Below are 21513 nucleotides of genomic sequence, written 5' to 3'. Positions count from 1 at the left end.
CTGATTTAACAACAACAAAAATCCCCTTATAATAGTGAGGAGCCCACCCCATAATGGTAAAAATTTCTGTATTCTGTTCAGAAGTAGAAGGAAGAAAAGAAATTACGAAAGGCAGGACTGCATATCAAGTCTGGGGAGAGACTCCCAGATTAGGCTAACTTACAAACTGTTATCTCCTCATGAAAAATATTCTGATATATTCCGAAGTAATTCAGAGGGCTCTCTTAATTGGCTAAAGTCGGTTGCACTAAAGCAAACAGAGTTTTTGGAAAGGAGGGCTCTGCCCAGAATTACAGAATACTTTATGGAGAAAAACTAGCCTGCATTGGATGCCAGAGTAGAAGTATGGAAAAAGATGAGAGCAAAAAATATCTGGGAGAAGAGAGGCATTAAAAGGTAGAAAGGAAACTCGCCTTTTTCACTTCCTTCTTCTCTCTCACATGACAAGCCACCCTGATTTAGGATAACCTAAAAGACCTGATTTTCCACTTGAGCTATGGAAAACCTTGCCGGCCTGGTAGGAGAGCTTCATCTTAAAAAAATGTCCTTCTTATGTATAAAAAGAGTTTACAAAATAAACAGCTGACTTCAGATTAAAGAGCTCTAGAACCCGTAAGTTGTAAGGTACTTACCTAAATGAATTTTTTACCCCTGATGGAATAACAGGGAAATGGGCAATGGATGCACAACTGCTTCAACATCTGACCTCAAAGTTAGAATATTAGATACTCTTTCTATTAATCTCTCTCAAACCACTGCTCTATTAGCAGCATTATAAATAAAAACTCTAAAGTAAGGATAAGATTTACAAAAAGTATAAAGTAACCTACATATCAGCTTTCTGTATACAAACGACAGCACAGGCAAATCTCTGCAACTCTCCTCCTGAAAGATCTTCAACATTGCGTTCTTTTAGATGGGTTAAATCTACAAAGAACATAGAGCATTGTGTTCAATGTTATTTTATTTTACCTCTTCAGGATAAAATGTATATTGCAAATCATTCTGCGTTTGAATATTTCTGTTGAAAATACGACAACTACTAGAGATTTTTCCATTTATTTCAGTAATCCATATAAAGATACCTATCTTTATGAGTTAAGTTCAGGGCCTATTAAAACACATACACAAAATAAACACTTACCGAGCTGCTGACATACAACTGCTTGTGACTTTGTTTCATCTTTCCGGTCCAAAATAGACCCCACTGTCCCCTGCCATAATATATCAGAAATAGTATTATTTTCCTTCAATACTAAAATTCCTTTACTATTAAAAGGAGTCACAAAATAAAACAAGTTTACTTTGATTTATCTTTTATATGTCCACCAATATTTGTAATACCCACTAAATTCCTCCTAAAAAGCAACTAACCTTTGCAGCCTTGGGAATCTGGTCTACATACTGAGGTTTGATAATGGCTTTTAGGTCATCTTCAAGAATCTTGGTAAAGTAATTTTGCAATTCAGATCCACGGAAGTAAGTCAAAATTTCTTGCCAATCAGGTGGGTCCTAGAAATATATATATAATTATCTGAATTTAATAATATAATTGCAAAGAGGATGAATGTTATACAAAATAGAACACATATCCAAATAGAATACCTCTGCTTCTAAGATAATATTAGAGGTGGATTTAATTTCAAATCAAGAAACACCAACTCATAACAGTTTACGAAAGCTCAGAATTATCAATTAAGCAGCATAAACAGATTTTACCTAAAAAGGAGTTTCATTTATAGTTTCTCAGCATTAATTCCACAAATAATCTTCAAAGTAAGAACATTAAAAAATAAAATCACACATACTCTCTCCTTCATAGCCTCATAAAACTGAACCAAGACATTCATTTTTATAAGGTGGTAATACATACATCATATTTTCCAAGGTTTGGCTTTTGCTTTCCTGCTAAAATTTTTAAAGCAGTTGACTTTCCAATACCATTAGTTCCAACTAATCCCAAAACTTCACCCGGACGAGGAATAGGCAACCTGTCGTAAGTGTACAAAAATAGTAAGACAACTCAGACTTATGTAGAAAAAGCGACGTAATACCAGAATGATGTATTTTAATGCACTTGCACTCCACACACATTCATTAATAAGCCAAAAGAGATATATGCCAGATATTATTGGCTATTAGGAAAAAACAAAAACAGCAGCCAAGATTAACTTAAACTGTTGTTAGAAATGCATCCACGACTAATATTACTCCAAATTTTACTTATTCAACTTTCACTCAGTCTATTCTAAAGTAACAATTTTTCTTTACAATATAAGGCTCAGTTTTAATGTATAATAAAATGCTTTGGTAGAAAATTGCATAGCAGGTGCAACCTCACACTGTCTTTCTTTTTTTTGGCCTGCCATTTACTTACAAGGAGAGAAGTGCCACATCAACCAGAAATATTCCACTTCATTCTCCCTGCTGCAGTAGGCCCCTTAAAGCTGGCAGGTTGAGAAATACCTTTTTATTAGTTAAATCTAGACTCCTAGATTCAAAATATTAGTGTTCAGCAGATTAAAAACCTCAAAGAATGCCTGTTATTAACAATATATGTCGAAGTCCAGAGTAATATTCTCTGTAGATTATGAGATTAATAGATAAATAAAATCAAGATGAGTTCCCTTAAAAGTAATTTTGGGGATAAGGATATTATTAACAACAGTGATTCTCACCCCCAGTTGTATATTAGAATCACTGGGAGCCTTTTCAACTTACTAAGGTCCAGACTGTACATCCAGAGACAAGATGTAATTCAACTGGGCTGAAATTACCTGGGCATTAGTAGTTTTAAAAAGACCCTCAGGTAATTTTAATGTTAGCTAGAATGAACCACTGACATATACAATATGATTCTGCAGGATGTTATAATACTGTATTTTGCTTTAGTGGATGCAAAAGTTAATACCACTTTTTTCCCATTTTTGTTATTTTTCTGAAAATTCCAAATGGATTTACTCTTGACTGAAGCAAAGAAGAATGTTGACTTGGAAATATACCTGTGAAGCTTGAAGGCGTTGGCACAATATCGGTGTGTTGTTTCTTTTTCCAAGTTGCTTGGTAAATTGACAATTGATAAGGCGCCAAAGGGGCACTTCTGTTATTTAAAGTAAAGAATTAGTTTTCTGTTAATTTTTAGAAACACAGGCATGACTAAAATGAACAGATGAAGAAATTTTTATAATTTATCTTCCAAAAGTGGGAGTTTCACACAGATGTAAAGTACTGTTTCATTTCCTATCCTTTGCTTAAAAAAGTTAAGTTCCTTGAAGGCAAGAATCATATCTAATAATTCTGTACTCCCCCTAGTGACTGGTATAATCCTGGACATTTAATGTGTTTAATACTTACTGAAAAACCTTACAGAACTGGAGGCTTTTGTATGAGAAGGTTAAGAGCAAGATAAAACACGGTTATTGAGCATACAGTTCCATATTCAGTCAATGAGAAATGCCTTCCCTTTATCTCCTTCTTCCTGTCTCTGTATGCTTCCTTTTCTACCTTGTAAAGTCCTTTAAGGTCATGGATTGTACCTTTCTTGGTCTATTTATGTCCCAACATCAGCTAGCATAGTATTTGCACAGAGCAAGGACTAACGTCTTTCCATTGTGATTTGTAACCATCCCATACGAAAAAGATACTTCACATTCCAATTGAGTAAATTCACATTAGAAAAAAAAAAAAAAACCTCATAGAAAAACTTATTCAAATAATAAGTGACTATCAATCAGATAAATGCCCAAGGAACAAGAATGGCAAGAATTGGAAGGTGATTTAAGAGTGGTAACATGGCTAGAAAAATTTCTCAGAAGTACAGACAACTACAAAGGTACAACCAAAGAGTATAACCTCAGATTAGAAATCTGTTTGGCAGAACTGTTCAATGAGCTCAGAGGACTAATTCAAAAGTCTCTGTATATAAAGATTTCAGGGAATTCCCATTTTCTAAGTTATAAGAACATAGAGGTTTAAAAAACAAAACTCCTGTTTGTTTTCTAGCAAAATAATCACCAACCTCTAACAAAAATTATTAATTCTTTACACGAGACTTTTTTTGCAAATGGAATTACCTCCATTTACAGAATCCTCTATTACTCCATCAATGTACATAAAATGCTTATAGGCTGCAGGTAATTTAAACTTCTCTTAATCTACAAAGAAAAAAATAGCCACATCGCTCATATATGTGGTGCATTACAAGTATCTTAGTGTTCAGGGGGTATACACTACCCGCCCCCCACCCCAAACAATTCATCACATCAGTTTCTTTTCAGCCACTGAAGTGCATACCCCAAATTCTGGGATCTCATTTTTCTATACCAGTGAAGAAAGAAAATAAAATCGAATATATTGTTCAAAATAAGATTTCCACCACCCAAAACACTGGCAGGCAGATAATAAAAGATTAGTAAGGGGGCTTCCCTGGTGGTGCAGTGGTTAAGAATCTGCCTGCCAATGCAGGGGACACGGGTTCGAGCCCTGGTCTGGGAAGATCACACATGCCGCGGAGCGGCTGGGCCCGTGAGCCACAACTACTGAGCCTGCGCGTCTGGAGCCTGTGCTCCGCAATGGGAGAGGCCGCGACAGTAAGAGGCCCGCGCACCGCAATGAAGAGTGGCCCCCGCTCGCCGCGACTAGAGAAAGCCCTCGCACAGGAACGAAGACCCAACACAGCCAAAAATAAATAAATAAATAAATTTATTAAAAAAAAAAAAAGATTCGTAAGTATTTGCTGGAAGAAATAACTCCTGCTTATATTTTCAAAACAAGAAAAAACGCTTTCAGGTACCAAGCTTGGTACTTCTGGATACTTAACTGAGGATTCAGAAACCAATGTAAAATACACAAGCCTTATTAGAAAAAATAACAGGTGGTATCCATATTTTGGGAAATCTTTCTAAAATATGTTATCTGTAAATAAAAACAACTAATTTAAGAACTTTATACACTGGCTCCTAAATATCTTTTATGAACTAAAGTTGGAAATCCATCATTCTTTAGTAAAACGCCCTATTCAAACCATTCAATGTAACAAAAACTGAGGTATTTTGAAAAATTACACTATTGGGATAAATCCAATAATAGAAGAATGTATAGCGCAGCAAAAGCAGTACTTAAGGATTAAGTTAAATTAAAAAATTTTTTTGGCTGTGTCCAGTTTTATTTAAAAGTGTGAATTTAAAATTAAACACAGGGACTTCCCTGGTGGCGCAGTGGTTAAGACTCTGTGCTCCCAACGCAGGAGGCCCGGGTTCGTTCCCTGGCCAGGGAACCGGACCCCACATGCATGTCGCAACTAAGAGTTTGCATGCCACAACTAAGGAGCCCTCGAGCCACGACTAAGACCTGGCACAGCCAAATAAATAAATTTAAAAAATAAAATTAAACATAGGCTTGAAAAAAATGTATGTAATATGACTCATATTTTTTGTATTTATATTTCAAAAAAGTTCTGGTAAAGACTTGGAGATTGTCCTTCTCATAAAAGGGTGAAAAAAAATTAATTTTGGTTGGAAATGGCTTTACGAAGTTGCATACAGCAAAGATAACTTTTATTATTATTTTTTAAGGATAACTGTTAAGTGGGGTGGTTAATTAATTGAAAAAGCAATAATAATATTGATATAAGAACACGATTTTTCTGAATTTATATTCTTTATTCAGTGTTTTATATTTGGCTCTTTAAAAATAGTTATAATGTATTCAGAATTTTTAGATTTCATTTTTAGGTTACAAATTTGATCCAATAAATAAAATATCACTTACTTTAATACAAATACCACAACCAATACAAAGAGTTTCAGAAATCCATGCTATTTTGCTCTGGGAGACAACCTCTATGCATAATTTTCCTGGCAAAGGAAAAGACAGAATTAAGTCATTTCTCCTGATGTTCTAATTTTCTGAACACGGTTATTTGGGCAATTCTGGCTCCAAATTTTCATACAGAATCAAATTTTTAAAAACAAAGGCCACAGAAAGAAATACATTTGAGATAACGTCTTCAATCAGTGCTTTGTATAGATTACTGAACTTAACTACTTACATGAATACTCTTGTCAAGCAAGGCAGAGATGACTCTAATATGCTAACTTGTTTAATCTACTACGGGAAGAAAATATGCTAATAAAAATACGGCAGATCCTAAAACAGCTTTACTTTTAAGCTGACTGACCTGAATATATAATCCATAAAATATGCCTTGAAAATGGTAATGTACACCAGATAAGGGAATGAAATACGTTAGCTAAATCAGGGAAGCTCCCCAAAGGTTATGTGGATATCTAATACACAGACAAAATTAAACCTGGCATTAGGGATATTAATAATGGAATTTCTGAATAGCACGGTAGACTGTAACACATGACATCTAAATTTTCTTTTAAGATTTAGTAAGCTTATACATCACTAGTATATTTAAAGTAAAAATTATTTAGTTTAACCCTTAAAGACTACCAACAATTCATCAATTCTGAATGGTCGTAAATTTATTTAATCTTGAAAATATAGCAAAACCTCATAAATAGTCATTCATATTAAGCTTTTTTTTTTTTTAAGGAGAATACTATCAAATATCAATACAAACATCTTGGCAGTCCTTTCTTCATGACTTAAAGTAACCATAGGATTTTGTAGAACAGTAAGAATCTCAGTAATTTGAACTCTGGTTTGATTTTGTATTCAATGAACTTAAACAGGATCATTTAGTCACAAAGCATTAAAAGAAATTTAGAACAAAATCTGGTCTCATTTTTACATTTTAAAGAAACTAACGGGGGAGAAAAGTATATACTAAAGCCTAGAGAACCATGAAGACAGTGTATTTCTTTTAAAACCTTCTCTTATCCTTAAATGATCCACAGAACAGCTTACCCATTCGAACCACAGGGCAACACTTTTTGCACTCCTGCCGACACTTCTTAGGTTTACATTTGTCATGGTTGACAATAGCAATTCTTGTTAATTTATCCGCCATAATTCTAAGGAAGTAAGAATATCCAGTTCCTCTATTAAAGAAAAATTAACAAAATTATGGCATAGTCAATGCAATTAGTTAAGAGAAATAAGTCACAGGCATAAAAAGTTAGACAGGAGGAGGTAAGTTATCACTATATTCAGATATTAATACCTGGAACTAGTTAAAAAAAACTAGTAAAAGCAATAAAATAATTTGGTACGGTTGGAAAAACAAAATTTTACATATATTCCATTCATCAGGAGATTTATATAAAGAAGGAAAAAATACCACTTTCAGCAGTCAGAAAAAAGAAAAGATCTAGGGATCAACTTAACAAGATATATATACACACGTGCAGAAACTTTCAAAATACCACTGAAAGACACAAAAGACCTGAACAAGTAGAATGACATGCTGTCTCAGTTTCCACAATAAAGAATAGTCAATATCAGAGATTTCAACCTTCCCTGAATTTATATATTTAATCCAATCTCAAGGAGAAAAAAAAAAAACTGAATCAGACAAATCAAATCTAAAGCTCTTATGCAAAAAGAAAAGTAGTAATAGCCAGGAAAATGGAAAAGAGCAAGGGGGAAGGGGGAACCTACACTTGACATATGAAAAAAATGATATAAGGCCTCAGTAATTGATGCTGATACCAGTGTATGAACACAGACCAATGAAACAGAATAGGAAGACTTGACATGAAAACATACATATGATAAAGGTGTTTACTTCCTCCCTCAAACTAAGCATCACTTCATGGCTTAGCCAACTGACAAGAATGCACTACTGATGGAAATGGCAAATAATTATTAAGGGTGTAACCATCATGTTGATCAACTGGAAAAAGTAAAAACTGCTTTACCTGGGAATTTACAATATGGCCATGATGAATTTTATGTTAACAGCACTGAAATGAAAAGGAGACCCAGTAACTATATGTATATACTCACTTCTGGAGCTTTTGAAAGTCTTGATATTTAACAGCACCATCAATTATGTAGTTGAGGTCAAAGTTAACTTAATCTTTCATAATATTGGGCTTAGCGATAGACATTAATTTTCTTAGAATGTGATTAAAGTAAGTAATTAGAAAAAGTGCCTTACTACTCCAGTTTATTACAATATGTAATGAAAGAACCTGAAGCCAAAAGATTATTGACCAACAAAGACACTCTGTTGGCTTTTTCTATCCATGACTGTGATCCTCTATCTAGATTTTTCTTGACAGACTGCTTCCTCATATAGAACTCTCCAGTCCTTCTCATACCCCCTCAATATCATTAGGCTTGGAGGGGAATAAAAGATCTTGCTCCTCAGTACCGTTCCCAGACGTTTATCTCTCCCTTCTCACTAAAAACAGCCACTTTTGCCTCTTAGGTCATCCACCCGCTTTAGTCATCTACCAACCATCAGATCACTCCCTCCCATTCTTTGAAATTTCAGCCCATGGCTAATGTTCACTCTAACAACTTTTGTCATAACTCTTGGGTGATTTCAATATGTTCATAGATGATCCTTCTATTAACAGCCTGTCCTCTCAGTTCATTAACCTCTCTCCTCTAGTGATCTTGTCTTTCACCCTACCTTAGCCACTCATTCCTTTGGTCAAATCCTTCACCTTGTCATTACAAATAACTGCATTTTTTCCATAACCTACCTTTCAAATACTCCATTCTCCCACCACCATTCCTATCTTTTCAGTTCACCTCTCTCATACACAACAATCTAACAATCCTTTGAACTCCCCTATTCCTCAGACCTAACACTATCTCTCAATTCTACCACATTTCCACTGTCCTTCAGCCTTTTGTATCTTTGTATCTCTGTACCCACCTAAAATTCCGTCGTCAATCACTTACACCCTTATCTATAATCCTGGTTAAGCACAACTCTTCACCTGCACACATGCAGCAGAAAATGGGAAGAGAAAAAACAAAGCCATGCTGACTAGCATCATCGTAAGCGAAACTATGCCAACCAGCAACCATACTATATGTATTTCCATAGCTAAGTCCCTTTGCAAACTAAAAGATATCTGCTAAGGAGAATGTTCCAACAATTCTCTCTCCTGTCTTTCACATCATCAACTACTCTTTCCACCAGCTTATTCCCATCAGCATTCAAACACTACATTATCTGACCCCATCTTCCTCCATTGCTTCATTTCTCCTTCCTTTTATAGCGAGACTACGTAAGAGTTGCCTATAGTCAGTGTTTCAAATTTCTTTCTAGGTATTTTCTCTGGAATCCATTCCAGCCTTTAGTGCCCATCATTCTATCAAAACAGCTTGTCAGGTTATCACTGTTTTTCACATGGCTAAAGCAAATGGTTGTCAATCTTTGCTTCAGGGTCTTGGCACTTTCTGCTCCCTCTGACTATAATGCTATTTCCCCTAGTGAGTCACATGGCTCACGCCTTCAAGTCTTTAATGTTTATTCTCAGTGAGCCTTCTCTAGCTATATTACCAAAAAATATAAAACTCTCTTGTTTTATTCTTCTCCTTAGCTCTTTCTACTATATGACATAGTATATATTTCATATATATGTGCATATATGGTATATGTACACGTTTACTGTGTGGATGTATATATATGCATTTACATATTCTCTCTCTACACACACAGACAATATTTTTCCCTCTCCAAGCAGAATGTACTCCATCATGAGTGCAGGAATTTTTGTCTGTCTGTTTATCCCAGTGGCTGGACCAGTGCCTACCACATAGTAGGAGCTCAAACATTTCTGTTGAATGAAATGAGAAAATGAATTTAGACATAGCAAATCATTTTCCTGTAGGTTAAAACAACTTCAGGAGTCTTGCAAGTTACCAATATTTTACAGTGACAGTTATCCACTGAAGTATATTATTGAAAAAAAAAAAAAATCACCCAAAAGGTGACTAAAATTTTATGTAATAAACAGTTACGCTGACAGGTTCACTTTATCCCTTTATAACCTTTAGAAACTGGTCCAGGCAAGCCTCCTAAAGATTAGAATAAGAAGAAAATAAATGACTTTTGAACTGCTACAAAAAAGCTATCATTCTGTAAGTGACAACTCCCTAGAAACTGAAGATTCTTTAGTTAGCTATTAAAATAAAACCGGACACCATATTAATTATGGTGAATGAGCATGATTAATTCCCCTATAGGGGATAAATCTTCATTGATTTATCAATGAAACTGCTTACGTTAAAGTTTATTTCTGCCAAACTACTAAAATGTTTCACCTACTATTTCAAACTATTTAAAAAACCAAATGACTGTAAAAGGTGATTTTTATAAAATAAAAACCTCCCAGAGATGGTTAATAAGCTGATTTATATAAAAAAGTGATAAATTATAATGCATTTAAGAAAAATGAATACAGATTCTTTGTAGAACTGTTAATTAACTGTGTAAACACTATTATTAGTTAAATTTCTATGTTAGTTTCAAGAATTGAGAAGAAAGATCCCCTCCTTTTTTTTTCAATGAGAAAGACATAGCACATGAAAGCTTGGAGGGGAAGACTGTAGTAACTGACTCCTTGAAGATATTTCAAATCTGAAAACTGTGCTCAAAATAGGTACTCAAGGGACTTCCCTGCTGGCGCAGTGGTTAAGAATTCCCCTGCCAATGCAGGGGACACTGGTTCGATCTCTGGTGCAGGAAGATCCCACATGCTGCGGAGCAACTAAGCCCGCGAGCCACAACTGCTGAGCCTGCGTGCCACAACTACTGAAGCCCACGCGCCTAGAGCCCGTGCTCCACAACAAGAGAAGCCACCGCAATGAGAAGCCCGAGCACCACAACGAAGAGTAGCCCCTGCTCGCCGCAACTAGAGAAAGCCCGCACGCAGCAACAAAGACCCAACGCAGCCATAAATAAATAAACAGATAAACAGATAGATAGATATAAAAACTTACTTAAAAAATAGGTACTCAGACAATGACCTTCACTGTCATTATTCCAGCTGAGAGGAAAAAAGGAAGTGAGATATGGAAACCATCTGCAGTCTAAGACCAAAATTATTTTAACACCCTGTGAAAACATTTGAAAGGTTGCTGTTAACGAATGATGCTTATGTCATGTGAGATATTCTAACCTATGCTATTGCAGGTCATTAATTTTATAAAACATATAAGTTGGGAGTGGTGCACAACTCTGGCTTCAGAGTCTTAAATTGAAGACAATTAAAAGGGACACTAAATTAATAACTGCTTTCTCCTTACCCCACCCCAGCAATTATATTAAATATTCTTCCTAAAAAAATTTTTTTATAGGGGAGAACAAGGCTTTTCACTAAAACAAGAACAACACTCTTTGGTTCAGATACAGATAAGAGCCCTTGATTAACACTGACAAAGCATTCTCGTCAAGCAAATGGTATAGAATGAATATTCTCAGTATCAGGGACAAAGGTACCGAGGACTGCAACACACATGCCACTGTCATAAATGCCTAGTAAGCAGTCCTGTGGAAGAGAAGGCGAAAAACCCTCAAGCAAAACAAAACACACTGTTCTGAAGGCTATTTCTCACTCTTACGATTTTACCGTAAAAAATGAGAAAACGGGCTTGCGTAGTTTATGGGATGTGGGAATCGGCTTTAGCCGTCGTGCCTACAATGCACGAACCACTGAAGGGAAAATAAAGGGCCTTTCAGTAAAGACCTGATCTCAAGGAGTTTAAGATATGATAAAGGAGAAGACGGAGAAGTCACCAAGGGGGAAAGTGCTACAGAAGCGTACCCGAAATGTTAAAGGCGTTCACCTGGGAGACTATTTGAGCTAACCCTGGTTACAGGAGAGTACACGCTGCTGTGCGAACAGTGACGTCTGGCCATCATGTCTACAGACGGGGAGCGGACAAGCAGGATTCGACTTCATGGCGGCAAAGATAATTCACTCATTCCACAATCCCCAAACGGCGGAAGAAAAGGCTTCCACAGGTGCCAGGGGAAGAGTGGGGGTAGTAGGGGACGCTCTACGTTCTGAAGGCGGCTGTAGGATTCAGCCCTAGGGCAGGAGCGGGGGAAAGGGGGGAGTGGAGGCTGGACCGCTGAGGGGATGGCAGCTAAGGCCATCTTCGTGTCCCCTGGCGGGGGTGGCGGGCCGCAGTGGCAGAGAGCCGAGTCAGCTGGAGGGAAGCGCGAGGCGTCCCCAGCTCTCGGCGGCGCCCGCGCTCCGGCGGTTCCAGCTGTCTCGCCCAAGCCGGCTGCCACGAGCCGCCGCCGTCTCCACCGCCGCCACCTGAGGCCTAACCAAAGGCTCTGGGAGAACGTCCCTAAGGTGTGTAGACCGTGGCAGACTACAGCTAAAGGCCAAACCCTTCCAGGCTATTCACGTACCTGGAGAAACAGATTCCCCTTGCGGAGGGGAACGCAGAGGCCAAATCAGTTCTTGCTTTCACTTCTCGGCCACACAACGTGTTCCTACGGCCACCGGCCAAAATGGCGGTGCCCAGCCGCCGCCTCACGCATGCCACAGGGACGTAGTGCGCGTGCGCGACAGGGCGCGCTGGGCGGAGCCCTGGAGGGAGGTAGGGCGAGACGGCGGGGACTGACGTCATTGTGCTGCGACCCCAATTGACGTTGTTGGGGAAGCGAGGCGGGCCTGGGAAGCTGAGTGGGAGTGGCGCGGAACTGCAGCGGTTCCTGAAAACCTGAGTGGCGGCAAGCCGGGTCTGCGAGCTGTAAGTGCGTGGGCTTTCCCCGTAGTGGAGAATGGTTCTAGCTTAAGCAGACGGGTTCTCTTCCCGAATGTCAATCTCCTTTTACGCTCTCGATTTCCTCAAAGCTGGTGGGTCAGGAATGGATTCTTAGCCGCTGCCTATTCTCGCACTTCGGGCAGAGGTGGCAAGCGGAACCCACAGAGTCTGGTCCAGACACTGCTCGTGGTGGCGTTCTCTCCTTGGCCTCAGCTCCTGAACGGTGTGCCCACGAACCCGTTCTTCTCCGAGTTCTGTGCTTTATCCACTTGGTGGCGTCCAGTACCAAGTTCGGCAGTTGAATTCTGCTCCAATAATAGAGATGGGCCATTGTTTTGGACAATTTGACATTTTTGGACATTTGGCAATGTGGTCACAGGTTTGATCGTCTCATCCCAGACCTTACTTAACTTGCAGGTGGCAAACACTTTACGATTGAAGCTATTCATTCATCCATTTATTCATTCAGTAAATTGCTGATGGAGCGTTTAAACCTCAGGCCTTTCCGAAGTTTGCAGTCCAGTGTCTATTATTATTTAAAGAGTATCAAGTGCCTGTGTGGAGATTAGGGAACAACTGAGATCTGACAGGAGGTGTCAAGGAGATGGTATACAGACCTTTTGGCACAGGTTTATAACAGCATTTACGTATAACGATGTTCAGTAGCTCTAACTTTGCACTACCGAAGCAGTGTTACATGTTGTTCACAATCCACTATTTTTTTTTTTTCACGTTTGGATATGCCTACCAAGATTAACAAAAGATGTGAAAGATGAAGTAAACTTGTGGTTTAGAATAGGCCAGTTATTCACTTCTAGACCTTAAAGGCATTTTTCTGACTTTATGTTCTATGGTAAGAGCACATATAAATGGAGCTTTTGACAACTAATGAGCAGATGTGATTTTTCTCTGCATCACTTAACGGATTATTTAAAACGTAGGCCAATATTTACATATTCCTGGAATAAGAGTATTTCAGTCTGACTTTTCTAGGGAAAAACTTCATTTGGATTGGAATTTTTGCTCATAGAGGTATACAACTGCATAGCATTATAGTATTATAGATCAAATCAACCCATTTGACAGGAAAGGAAATAAAGCCCAGACCTGCCGAAATCTAGGCTAGTTAAAGGCGAGGCTGAAGTTGACACCCTGATCCTGTGCCCTTTGACTACTATAGTCTGCTGCTTTGCACAACTTGTAAGTTATAATATGTTATATTTTAGAAACAAAAACTGAATTCCCAAGAGTTTTTAGTTACAGTGATTATGTCAACTGCTTTTGAGAAATAGATGATTAATATCCAGGGTATATTAGTGATCGATTTGGCTATTAAATTTTTACTTTTACCTTTTGTAGAAGGATGCTCAGGTCTGGGTATAATGTGGATATTCTTTTTTTTTCTACATAGAATATTTTTAAAATGACCACACCAAACAAGACACCTCCTGGTGCTGACCCTAAGCAGTTGGAAAGGACTGGAACAGTACGGGAAATTGGGTCACAAGCTGTTTGGTCACTCTCATCTTGCAAACCAGGTAAAACAAAACAAAACAAAAATGCTGTTCGTAATAACTGCTGAAAGTTTTCTTGTGCACTGGACTGACTTTTATATTCTTTCTGTTAAGATGCTTTATTTTAATTCTAAAATAAATCTAATTGGATTTTCATTTGTTATATATCTTCTCAATTGCTTTACTAGTATCTGCTTCAGTTTAACTGCACATGTCATAAGGTCTCTCCCTCTTTCTTTTTTTTTTTTTAAAAAATATTTATTTATTTATTTAGGCTGTGCCGGGTCTTAGTTGCAGTACAGTGATCTTTGCTGTGGCACTCGGGATCTTTAGTTGTGGCATGCAGACTTAGTTGCAGTATGCAGACTCTTAGTTACAGCATGCATGTAGCATCTAGTTCCCTGACCAGGGATCGAACCTGGGCCCCCTGCATTGGGACCGTGGAGTCTTACCCACTGAACCACCAGGGAAGTCCCTCATAAATTCTCTTTTTACCCTCTCTCTGGTATCATTCAGTTATTTGGTTAACATTGTTGGTTTTTTTTTGCTACTTCTCTGGACAGGATAAGTGGTTGATACATTTTTTGAGTGATTACATATCCCCAAATAACTTTATTTTACTCTTGGTTGGGATAGAATTCTTGGGTGGCAGTCCTTTTCTCTCAAAAATTTGTGGATCCTGTTTTACCATTTTCTTTTTTGTCATGTTGCAACTAAGGAGGCTATGCCTGTCTCTCTTACTTTCTAAGTAACTTGTTCTTCCTTTCTGGCAGCATTTAAGCTTTTTCTGTTTATTCTTAGACTTCAGGACTTTTGCCAGGATGTGCCCGGATACATGTGTATCTTTTCTCATCTGTCTAACCTATAATTTGATGGGTATTTTCAATCTGTAGAATCAAGCTCAGAGAAAGTTTTTTAGCTTGAGGAACATTAATGATAATGTTATTGATTTGGTAGTCACTTTTCCCTCAGAAACTTCTACTATTTACACGTTGTCTCCTGTAGTGTCTTCCCACTCAAGCGTCTTCTGTTTCCCCTTAAGATTCTTTTCTCTCTCTTTTTATGAGTAGCTGGGGATATACAGAAAAACTCACCCTTTTTGTGTTTATAGTTCTATGAATTTTTTTGTTTTTAGTTTTTAAAAATTAACTAATTAATTTCTTTATTATTTTGGCCACACTGCGTGGCATGTGGGATCTTAGTTTCCTGACCAGGGATCGAACCCAAGCCCCCTGCAGTGGAAGTACGGAGTCTTAACCACTGGACTGCCAGGGAAGTCCCATAGTTCTATGAATTTTAACAAGCACATCACAAATATAGAATATTTCTGTCATTCAAAGAAATTTCCTCATGTCCTTTTGTAGTCAGTCTTCTGCCCCCTCCTAAACCCCTGACAACCTCTGATCCATTTTGTGTCCCTTTGGTTTTGCCTTTTTCAGAATGCCATATAAACGTAATCATACTTTATGTAGCTCTTAGGGTCTAGCTTCTTTCACTTAGCATAATGCATTTGTGATTGTTCTATCAGGAGTTGGTTCCTTTTTTGCTGATTACTGTTCCACTGTACAGATGTGCCACAATTTGTCTACCTATTCACCAGTTAATGGACATTTAGGTTTATGGTAGCCAGCTTCCCAGATGGTCCCAGTGATCCTTGTTTCCTGGTATTCATGCCCTTCTGATGACCCCTCTCACACTGTGTCTGGGTTAGTCTCTGGGACGAGGAGAATATGGCAGAAATGATGGTATGTGACTTCTGAGACTAGATCATAAAAGACACTGTGGCCCTGCCTTGCTCTTATTTGGACCACGCACTGTAGGGGAAGCCAGCTGCCATTTTGTGAGGAAACAAGGGGACCTGTGGAGAGGTTGGTGTGGCAAAGAAACAGGGCCTTCTGACAATAGCCAGTGGGGAACTGAGGCCTTTTGTCAACAGTCAAATGAGTAAGCGACCTTAGAATGGATTCTACAGCTCTAGTCAAGCTTTTAGTTAATTACTTCAGATAACTTGACTGCAAACTCATGAGAGTCCCAGAGCCAAACTGCCCAACCAAGCTGGTCCCAAATTCCTATCCCATAGAAGTTGTGAAGTAATGCATGTTTGGTGTTTTAAGGCGCTAAGTTAACTAAGATAAGGTTGCTTCCAATATTTGGTGATTATGGATGAAGCTGCTATAAACATTCATGTACTGGTTTTCTTGTGGACATATATTTTCATTTTTCTTGAGTAAATACTTAACGAGTAGAATTGCTGGGTTCTATTGTTTTTATTTCTTCCTTTGCATTAGCTAAGACTTCCAACATGATGTTGCATAGGAGTGGCAAAAAGGGATATCCTTGCCTTATTCCTGATCATAGTGGGAAAACTTCTATTTTCTCGCTATTATATGTGACGTTAGCTGTTGTTTTTTTGTAGATAATATAAAGTTGAAGAAGTTCCCTTATATTTCTAGTTTGCTAATAGATTTTGTCTTGAATGGATGTTGGATTTGTCAAATGTTTCCTCAGCATCTAATGATATGATCATGTGGTTTTCCTCCTTTAGCCTGTTGTTTGTTTTGATGGATTACGTTAGTTAATTTTAGAATGTGGAACCAGCTGTGCATACCTGCAATAAATTCCAATTGATTGTGGTAAATAATTCATTTTATACATGGATTCAATTTGCTAATATTTTCTTGACAATTTTTGCATCTGTGTTCATGAGAGATATTGTTCTTTAATTTACCTTTCTTGTGATGTCTTTGTCTGATTTTGTTATTAGGGTAATGCTGCCCTTATAGAGTCAGTTAGAAAGTATTCCCTCTGATTCTGTTTTCTGGAAGAGATTATGCAGACTAGGTATTATTTCTTCCTTGCAGTTTGACATAAGTCACCAGTGAAACCATCTAGGCCTGGTGATTGCTTTTGGAAGGATATTAATTTTTTATTCAATTTTTGTAATAGATATAGGCTTATTCAGATTATCTGTTTCTCCTTGTGTGAGTTTTGGTAGATTGTCTTTCAAGGAATTGGTCCATTTTATTTATCAAATTTGTGGGCATGAAGTCTATAATACTCCTTTATTACCCTTTTTATTGTCCATGGGATCAGTAGTGATGGCCCCTCTTTCATTTTTTATATTAGTAATTTGTGTCTTCTTTCTTTTTTTCTTGTTTAGCCTGGTTAGAGGTTTATTGATTTTATTGACCTTTTCAAAGAAACAGCTTGTGGTATTGGTAATTTTTCTCTATTAATTTGCTGTTTTTAGTTTCATTGATTTCTTCTCTGATTTTTATTATTTCTTTCTTCTGCTTATTTTGGATTTAATTTGCTCTTCTTTTTCTAGTTTTCTAAGGTGAATGCTTAGATTATTGACTTTAGAGCTTTCTTCTTTTCTAATACATATATAGTTCATGCTATAAATGCTGTAAATTTCAGAAAGCAGTGCTTTCTGTTAATGATTTCTAGTTTAATTCTGCTGTGGTCTGGGAGCACACTTTGTGTGATTTCTATTCTTTTAAATGTTTTTATTGTGTTTTATAGCCCAAAATGTGGTCCATTTTCGTTAATGTTGCATGTGAACTTAAGAAGAATTGTGTATTCTGCTGTCATTGAATGAGGTAATCTATAAATATCAGTTTGATCTAGCTGATTGACTGTGCTATTCAGTTCAACCATATACTTGCTGATTTTCTGCCTGATGGGTAAAGGTTAAGATTCAGAGGCTGAAATTTCTTGAGTGTCTTTGTTTATGTCTCCCTTGTTATCTTTGGATTTCCCTAGAGACTCCTTAAATGGCATCTAAACTTGCAGTTATTTGAATTTAACCTCCTGATATTATGTTGGAGCCCTGTTGATATGGTGGTAAGTTATGGGGGGAATGGAAGTGTTCTATAATCCTTTGATTAGATCTGTCTTTTAGTGGGCCTGTGTTCATGGCTGTGACCTTTACAAGCACCTCTCACCTTTTCTTTCCCCACTTAGATGAGACAGGAAGGCTAGAGGGAGATGGAGTTGGGTATTTTCCCTCCCCCGTGTCCAGCTCTGGTAAAACCCATGTTGCTTAGGTTCTGCTAAAACAGTTTTCCTTTAAGTCAGGTCTTTGTTAAAGGGGAAGAAAATGCTTTTGGTGTATTTCACAAAGATTACTTTCCCCCTCCATCTGCAGAAAGCACTGGAGAATTTTCTCTGATCTTTACCCTGAAGAGAACCTGGTGGGGCTCCTAGAGGTAAAATTCATGAAAATGTGGAGTCCTCTCTATGGCTGGGCTTCCAGGAGCTTTTAATCTCTCAAGCTAGTCTGTACTCAGTCTCTAGCAATTAGTGAATTAACAATTACTCAATTACTCTTTAAGTTTTCCTACCAGTTGCTAACTCTAGTGGTGGTTTCTGCTCCTGGTAAGATGTGATTCTCTGTTTTCTGTTCTCTTCAGTTTTTTGGGTGGTGGTTTGCCCTGTGACCTCTTTGGGACCTAAGAAAAATTATTGGTTTTCAGTTAGTGCAGCTTTTTTGCTGTTGTTGTGAGGATGAGAGTGACATAGTCCAAGCTCTTTACATGTCAGATCGGAAACTAGAAGTTCTTCCTTTTACTTTTAAACTGTATATATCTTTTTATTTGAAGTGGATTTCTTATAGATAGCATATTATTGGGTCTTGCTTTTTAAAATCCAGTCTGACATTCTTTATCTTATAATTGGGAGTGTTTAGACCATTTACACCTAATGTACCTACTGATGTAATTAGATTTAAAACTACTACCTTGGAATTTGGGGGGTTTTGTCCATTTATTCCCTCTTTTTTTAACCTGATTTTGGATAAATTCAGTATTTTTTATGATTCTGTTTTATCTCCACTATTGACTCATTAGTTATACATCCTTTTTGAAATTTTTGAGGGATTGCCCTAAGGATTACACTGTACATCTTTAATTGTCACAGTTTACCTTCAAGTAATATTATATTACTATAGATATGGTATACAAATCCTTCAGTATACTTCCAATTTATGCCCATGCTTTATGCCATTTTTGTTATGTATTTTATTTTTGCATATTTTAAACCCCCAGAATATATTGTTGCTATTTTTGTTTTAAAAGGTCAATTATATTTTGGAGTGATTAAAAAACAAACTTTATGCTTACTTTAACTTTTTCAATTTTGGGAACTTTTTATTTCTTTGAATAGATCCAGGCTTCTGTCTGGTATCATATTCCTCCTGCCTGAAGAACTTTCTTTACATTTTTTGTATTTCAGGTCTGCTAGCACTGTTTGGTTGAAAAAATTTTCATTTTGCTTTTATTACCGTGATATATTTTCCCTGCATGAAATTCTAGGTTAGCAGGTTTCTCCTTTTACTACTGTAAAAATGTCATTCTGTATCTTCTGGCTTGCATAGTTTCTGAAGAAAATTCTGCTGTAGTTAATGTGGCTTTTTTCCTGGCTGCCTTTAAGATTTTATCGTTAATTTTCAGCAATATAAACATTATGTGTCCACGTGTATGCGTGTGTGTGTGTTTAATCCTGCTTGAGATCCACTGAGATTCTTGGATCTTCTAGTTTAATGTCTTGCATTACTTTATGAAAATTCGTGGCCATTATTTCTTCAAGTAATTCTTTTGCCCCATTCTCATCCTTCTGGGAATCCAGTTATACATATGCTAGACCATTTAATTTGCTAGACCATTTGGTATTTGCCCCCTTGCTTTTAGGTGCTCTATTTTTTTTTTTTTCTTTTTTTTTCTGTTTGTGTTTTGCTTTGGGGTTTTTTAATTGGCCTAGCTTCAAGTCTACTACTTCTTTCTTTGGCTTTATTGAGTCCATCTGTCTTAAGGAATCTTTCATCTCTGATATGGTGTTTTTTATTATGGCTTTTTCATTTGACTCTTAAAGGAGTTTTCTCCTATGTTGAAATTCCCTGTCTTTTCCTGCATTTCATCTACCTTTTCCCCTAGATTCTTTAACATATTAATCATAGCTATTTAAAGTCCCCATTTGTTAGTTTCAACATCTGGTTCATCTCTGAGTCTATTTCTAGTGATTGCTTTATCTTTTGATAATATTTGTTTCTCTTGCTTGTTTGTGCATCATAAATGTTTACAGAATGCCAAACATCACATATAGATTAGTAGATACTGAGAAAAATGGTATTTATGCTTTGGAATGGATACCTGTTTTCCTCTGTCAGCCTTTTATAGTGGGGGTTAAGTTAGTTAGGAATTGAGCTGGGTTTGAGTTTGTTTGTTTGTTTGTTTTATTATGGTTATTACTTTCAATATCACAGGCTTCAAATTCCTCTAAAGATGCCCAGTACTTACGGTGGGGCTGTTGTGCCAGAGGAGTTTTCTTAGTGTTCCTCCTCCACGATCATTTTCAGTTATCTCTGTATCCCTGTGCTTCAGAGGGTGTCTCTCTCCATCCTCTTGCCCTGCCTCCAGCAGTAAAGTGCGATGGTTGTAACTCAGTGCAGGGGATCAGAGGCAGGACTTCTTCTCTGTTTTCCTGGTCTAGCTTCAATCCTAGACAGCCCTTGCATGTCTGACCTGCAGGTTGGGACTTTCTCAACATTTTGGTCCCTCCTACCTATGATAGTGAAACTCTGGACTTTCCTAGGAGAGAGTTTTCTGCCCCATCCCCAGAGGAAGGAGTGTTTTCTGCTTCTTCCCCAAGTGTAGAGGGTTTTTCTTTTACTTTTCTCCCAGCAAGGATGGGTCTGTGCAGTTGGGGTTTTTGCTTTTCCTGCAGTGGCAGTCAGTTCCCTCCTCCAGGCATGTACCACTGGCATAGGCTTTCCAGTCTCTTGCTTTCCCCCCCAAATGTCCTCTAATGTGTACAGTGAGGCCCTCAGAAAAGAGTCTGAGAGTCAGAGTGAGTTCACCTTGTGTTTGAGACTCCCAGGGCTGCTATACTTTTATGATAGCCCACGCTTAGCCTTTAGCAATTTGTTGAAATTCTACCTGATTTCTTCTTCTATGTTTATTTGGTCGCTGATCCTTCCTTCCATGCTCTACCACAGTTGGGACAGGCTGTCCATCCTTTCTCTCCTAACCTGGGAGCTGACCCTTCTTGGATTTCAGGATATTTGGTTGCTGCGTGATTTTAAGCACTCATGTTTTCAAGAAAAATTATGAGTTTGTAGTTTATCTAGCCTTTTCTTGTTGTTTGAGTGAGGATGGTGCCTTTTTCTAGCTTCATGTATCCTAGACTGCTTCAGAAGTTTCTAATATTCTTTTTTATATTATTTTTTAATTTTTAAAAAATTTTAAAATTTTTGGCTGTGTTGTGTCTTCGTTGCTGCGCGCAGGCTTTCTCTAGTTGCGGCGAGTGGGGGTTACTCCTTGTGGTGTGCGGGCTTCTCCTTGCG

General features: G+C 37.6%; 2 protein-coding genes across 6 annotated transcripts in view; one reads left to right on the top strand and one right to left on the bottom strand.

Annotated features, from left to right (window-relative positions):
- Positions 1-12435, bottom strand: part of ABCE1 (ATP binding cassette subfamily E member 1) — a 35832-nt gene extending 23397 nt beyond the window's left edge. Inside the window, exons 1-9 of one of the 3 annotated variants that reach the window (XM_068542560.1) lie at positions 12299-12435; positions 10876-10922; positions 6877-7010; positions 5770-5855; positions 3003-3100; positions 1874-1991; positions 1375-1512; positions 1145-1214; positions 831-927 (exon numbers count right to left, since the gene is read on the bottom strand). In XM_068542560.1, the coding sequence (XP_068398661.1) occupies positions 831-927; positions 1145-1214; positions 1375-1512; positions 1874-1991; positions 3003-3100; positions 5770-5855; positions 6877-6979 (710 nt within the window). In that variant the 5' untranslated portion in view covers positions 6980-7010; positions 10876-10922; positions 12299-12435. The remainder of the gene's footprint in view (positions 1-830; positions 928-1144; positions 1215-1374; positions 1513-1873; positions 1992-3002; positions 3101-5769; positions 5856-6876; positions 7011-10875; positions 10923-12298) is intronic. The other 2 variants (XM_068542562.1, XM_068542559.1) reach the window with 2 other exon arrangements.
- The window catches only part of ANAPC10 (anaphase promoting complex subunit 10), a 79372-nt gene continuing 69657 nt past the window's right edge, over positions 11799-21513 (top strand). For 2 of the 3 annotated variants that reach the window (XM_068542563.1, XM_068542565.1), the window contains exons 1-2: positions 12562-12642; positions 14069-14195. In XM_068542563.1, the coding sequence (XP_068398664.1) occupies positions 14081-14195 (115 nt within the window). In that variant the 5' untranslated portion in view covers positions 12562-12642; positions 14069-14080. Of the gene's footprint in view, positions 11900-12561; positions 12643-14068; positions 14196-21513 lie in introns of those variants that run through there. The other variant, XM_068542564.1, reaches the window with a different exon arrangement.

Source organism: Eschrichtius robustus, chromosome 4, assembly GCF_028021215.1.
Source record: "Eschrichtius robustus isolate mEscRob2 chromosome 4, mEscRob2.pri, whole genome shotgun sequence".
Classification (NCBI taxonomy): domain Eukaryota; kingdom Metazoa; phylum Chordata; class Mammalia; order Artiodactyla; family Eschrichtiidae; genus Eschrichtius; species Eschrichtius robustus.
The sequence above is the reverse complement of the archived record's forward strand: the minus strand, read 5'-3'. Positions and strand labels throughout refer to the sequence as shown.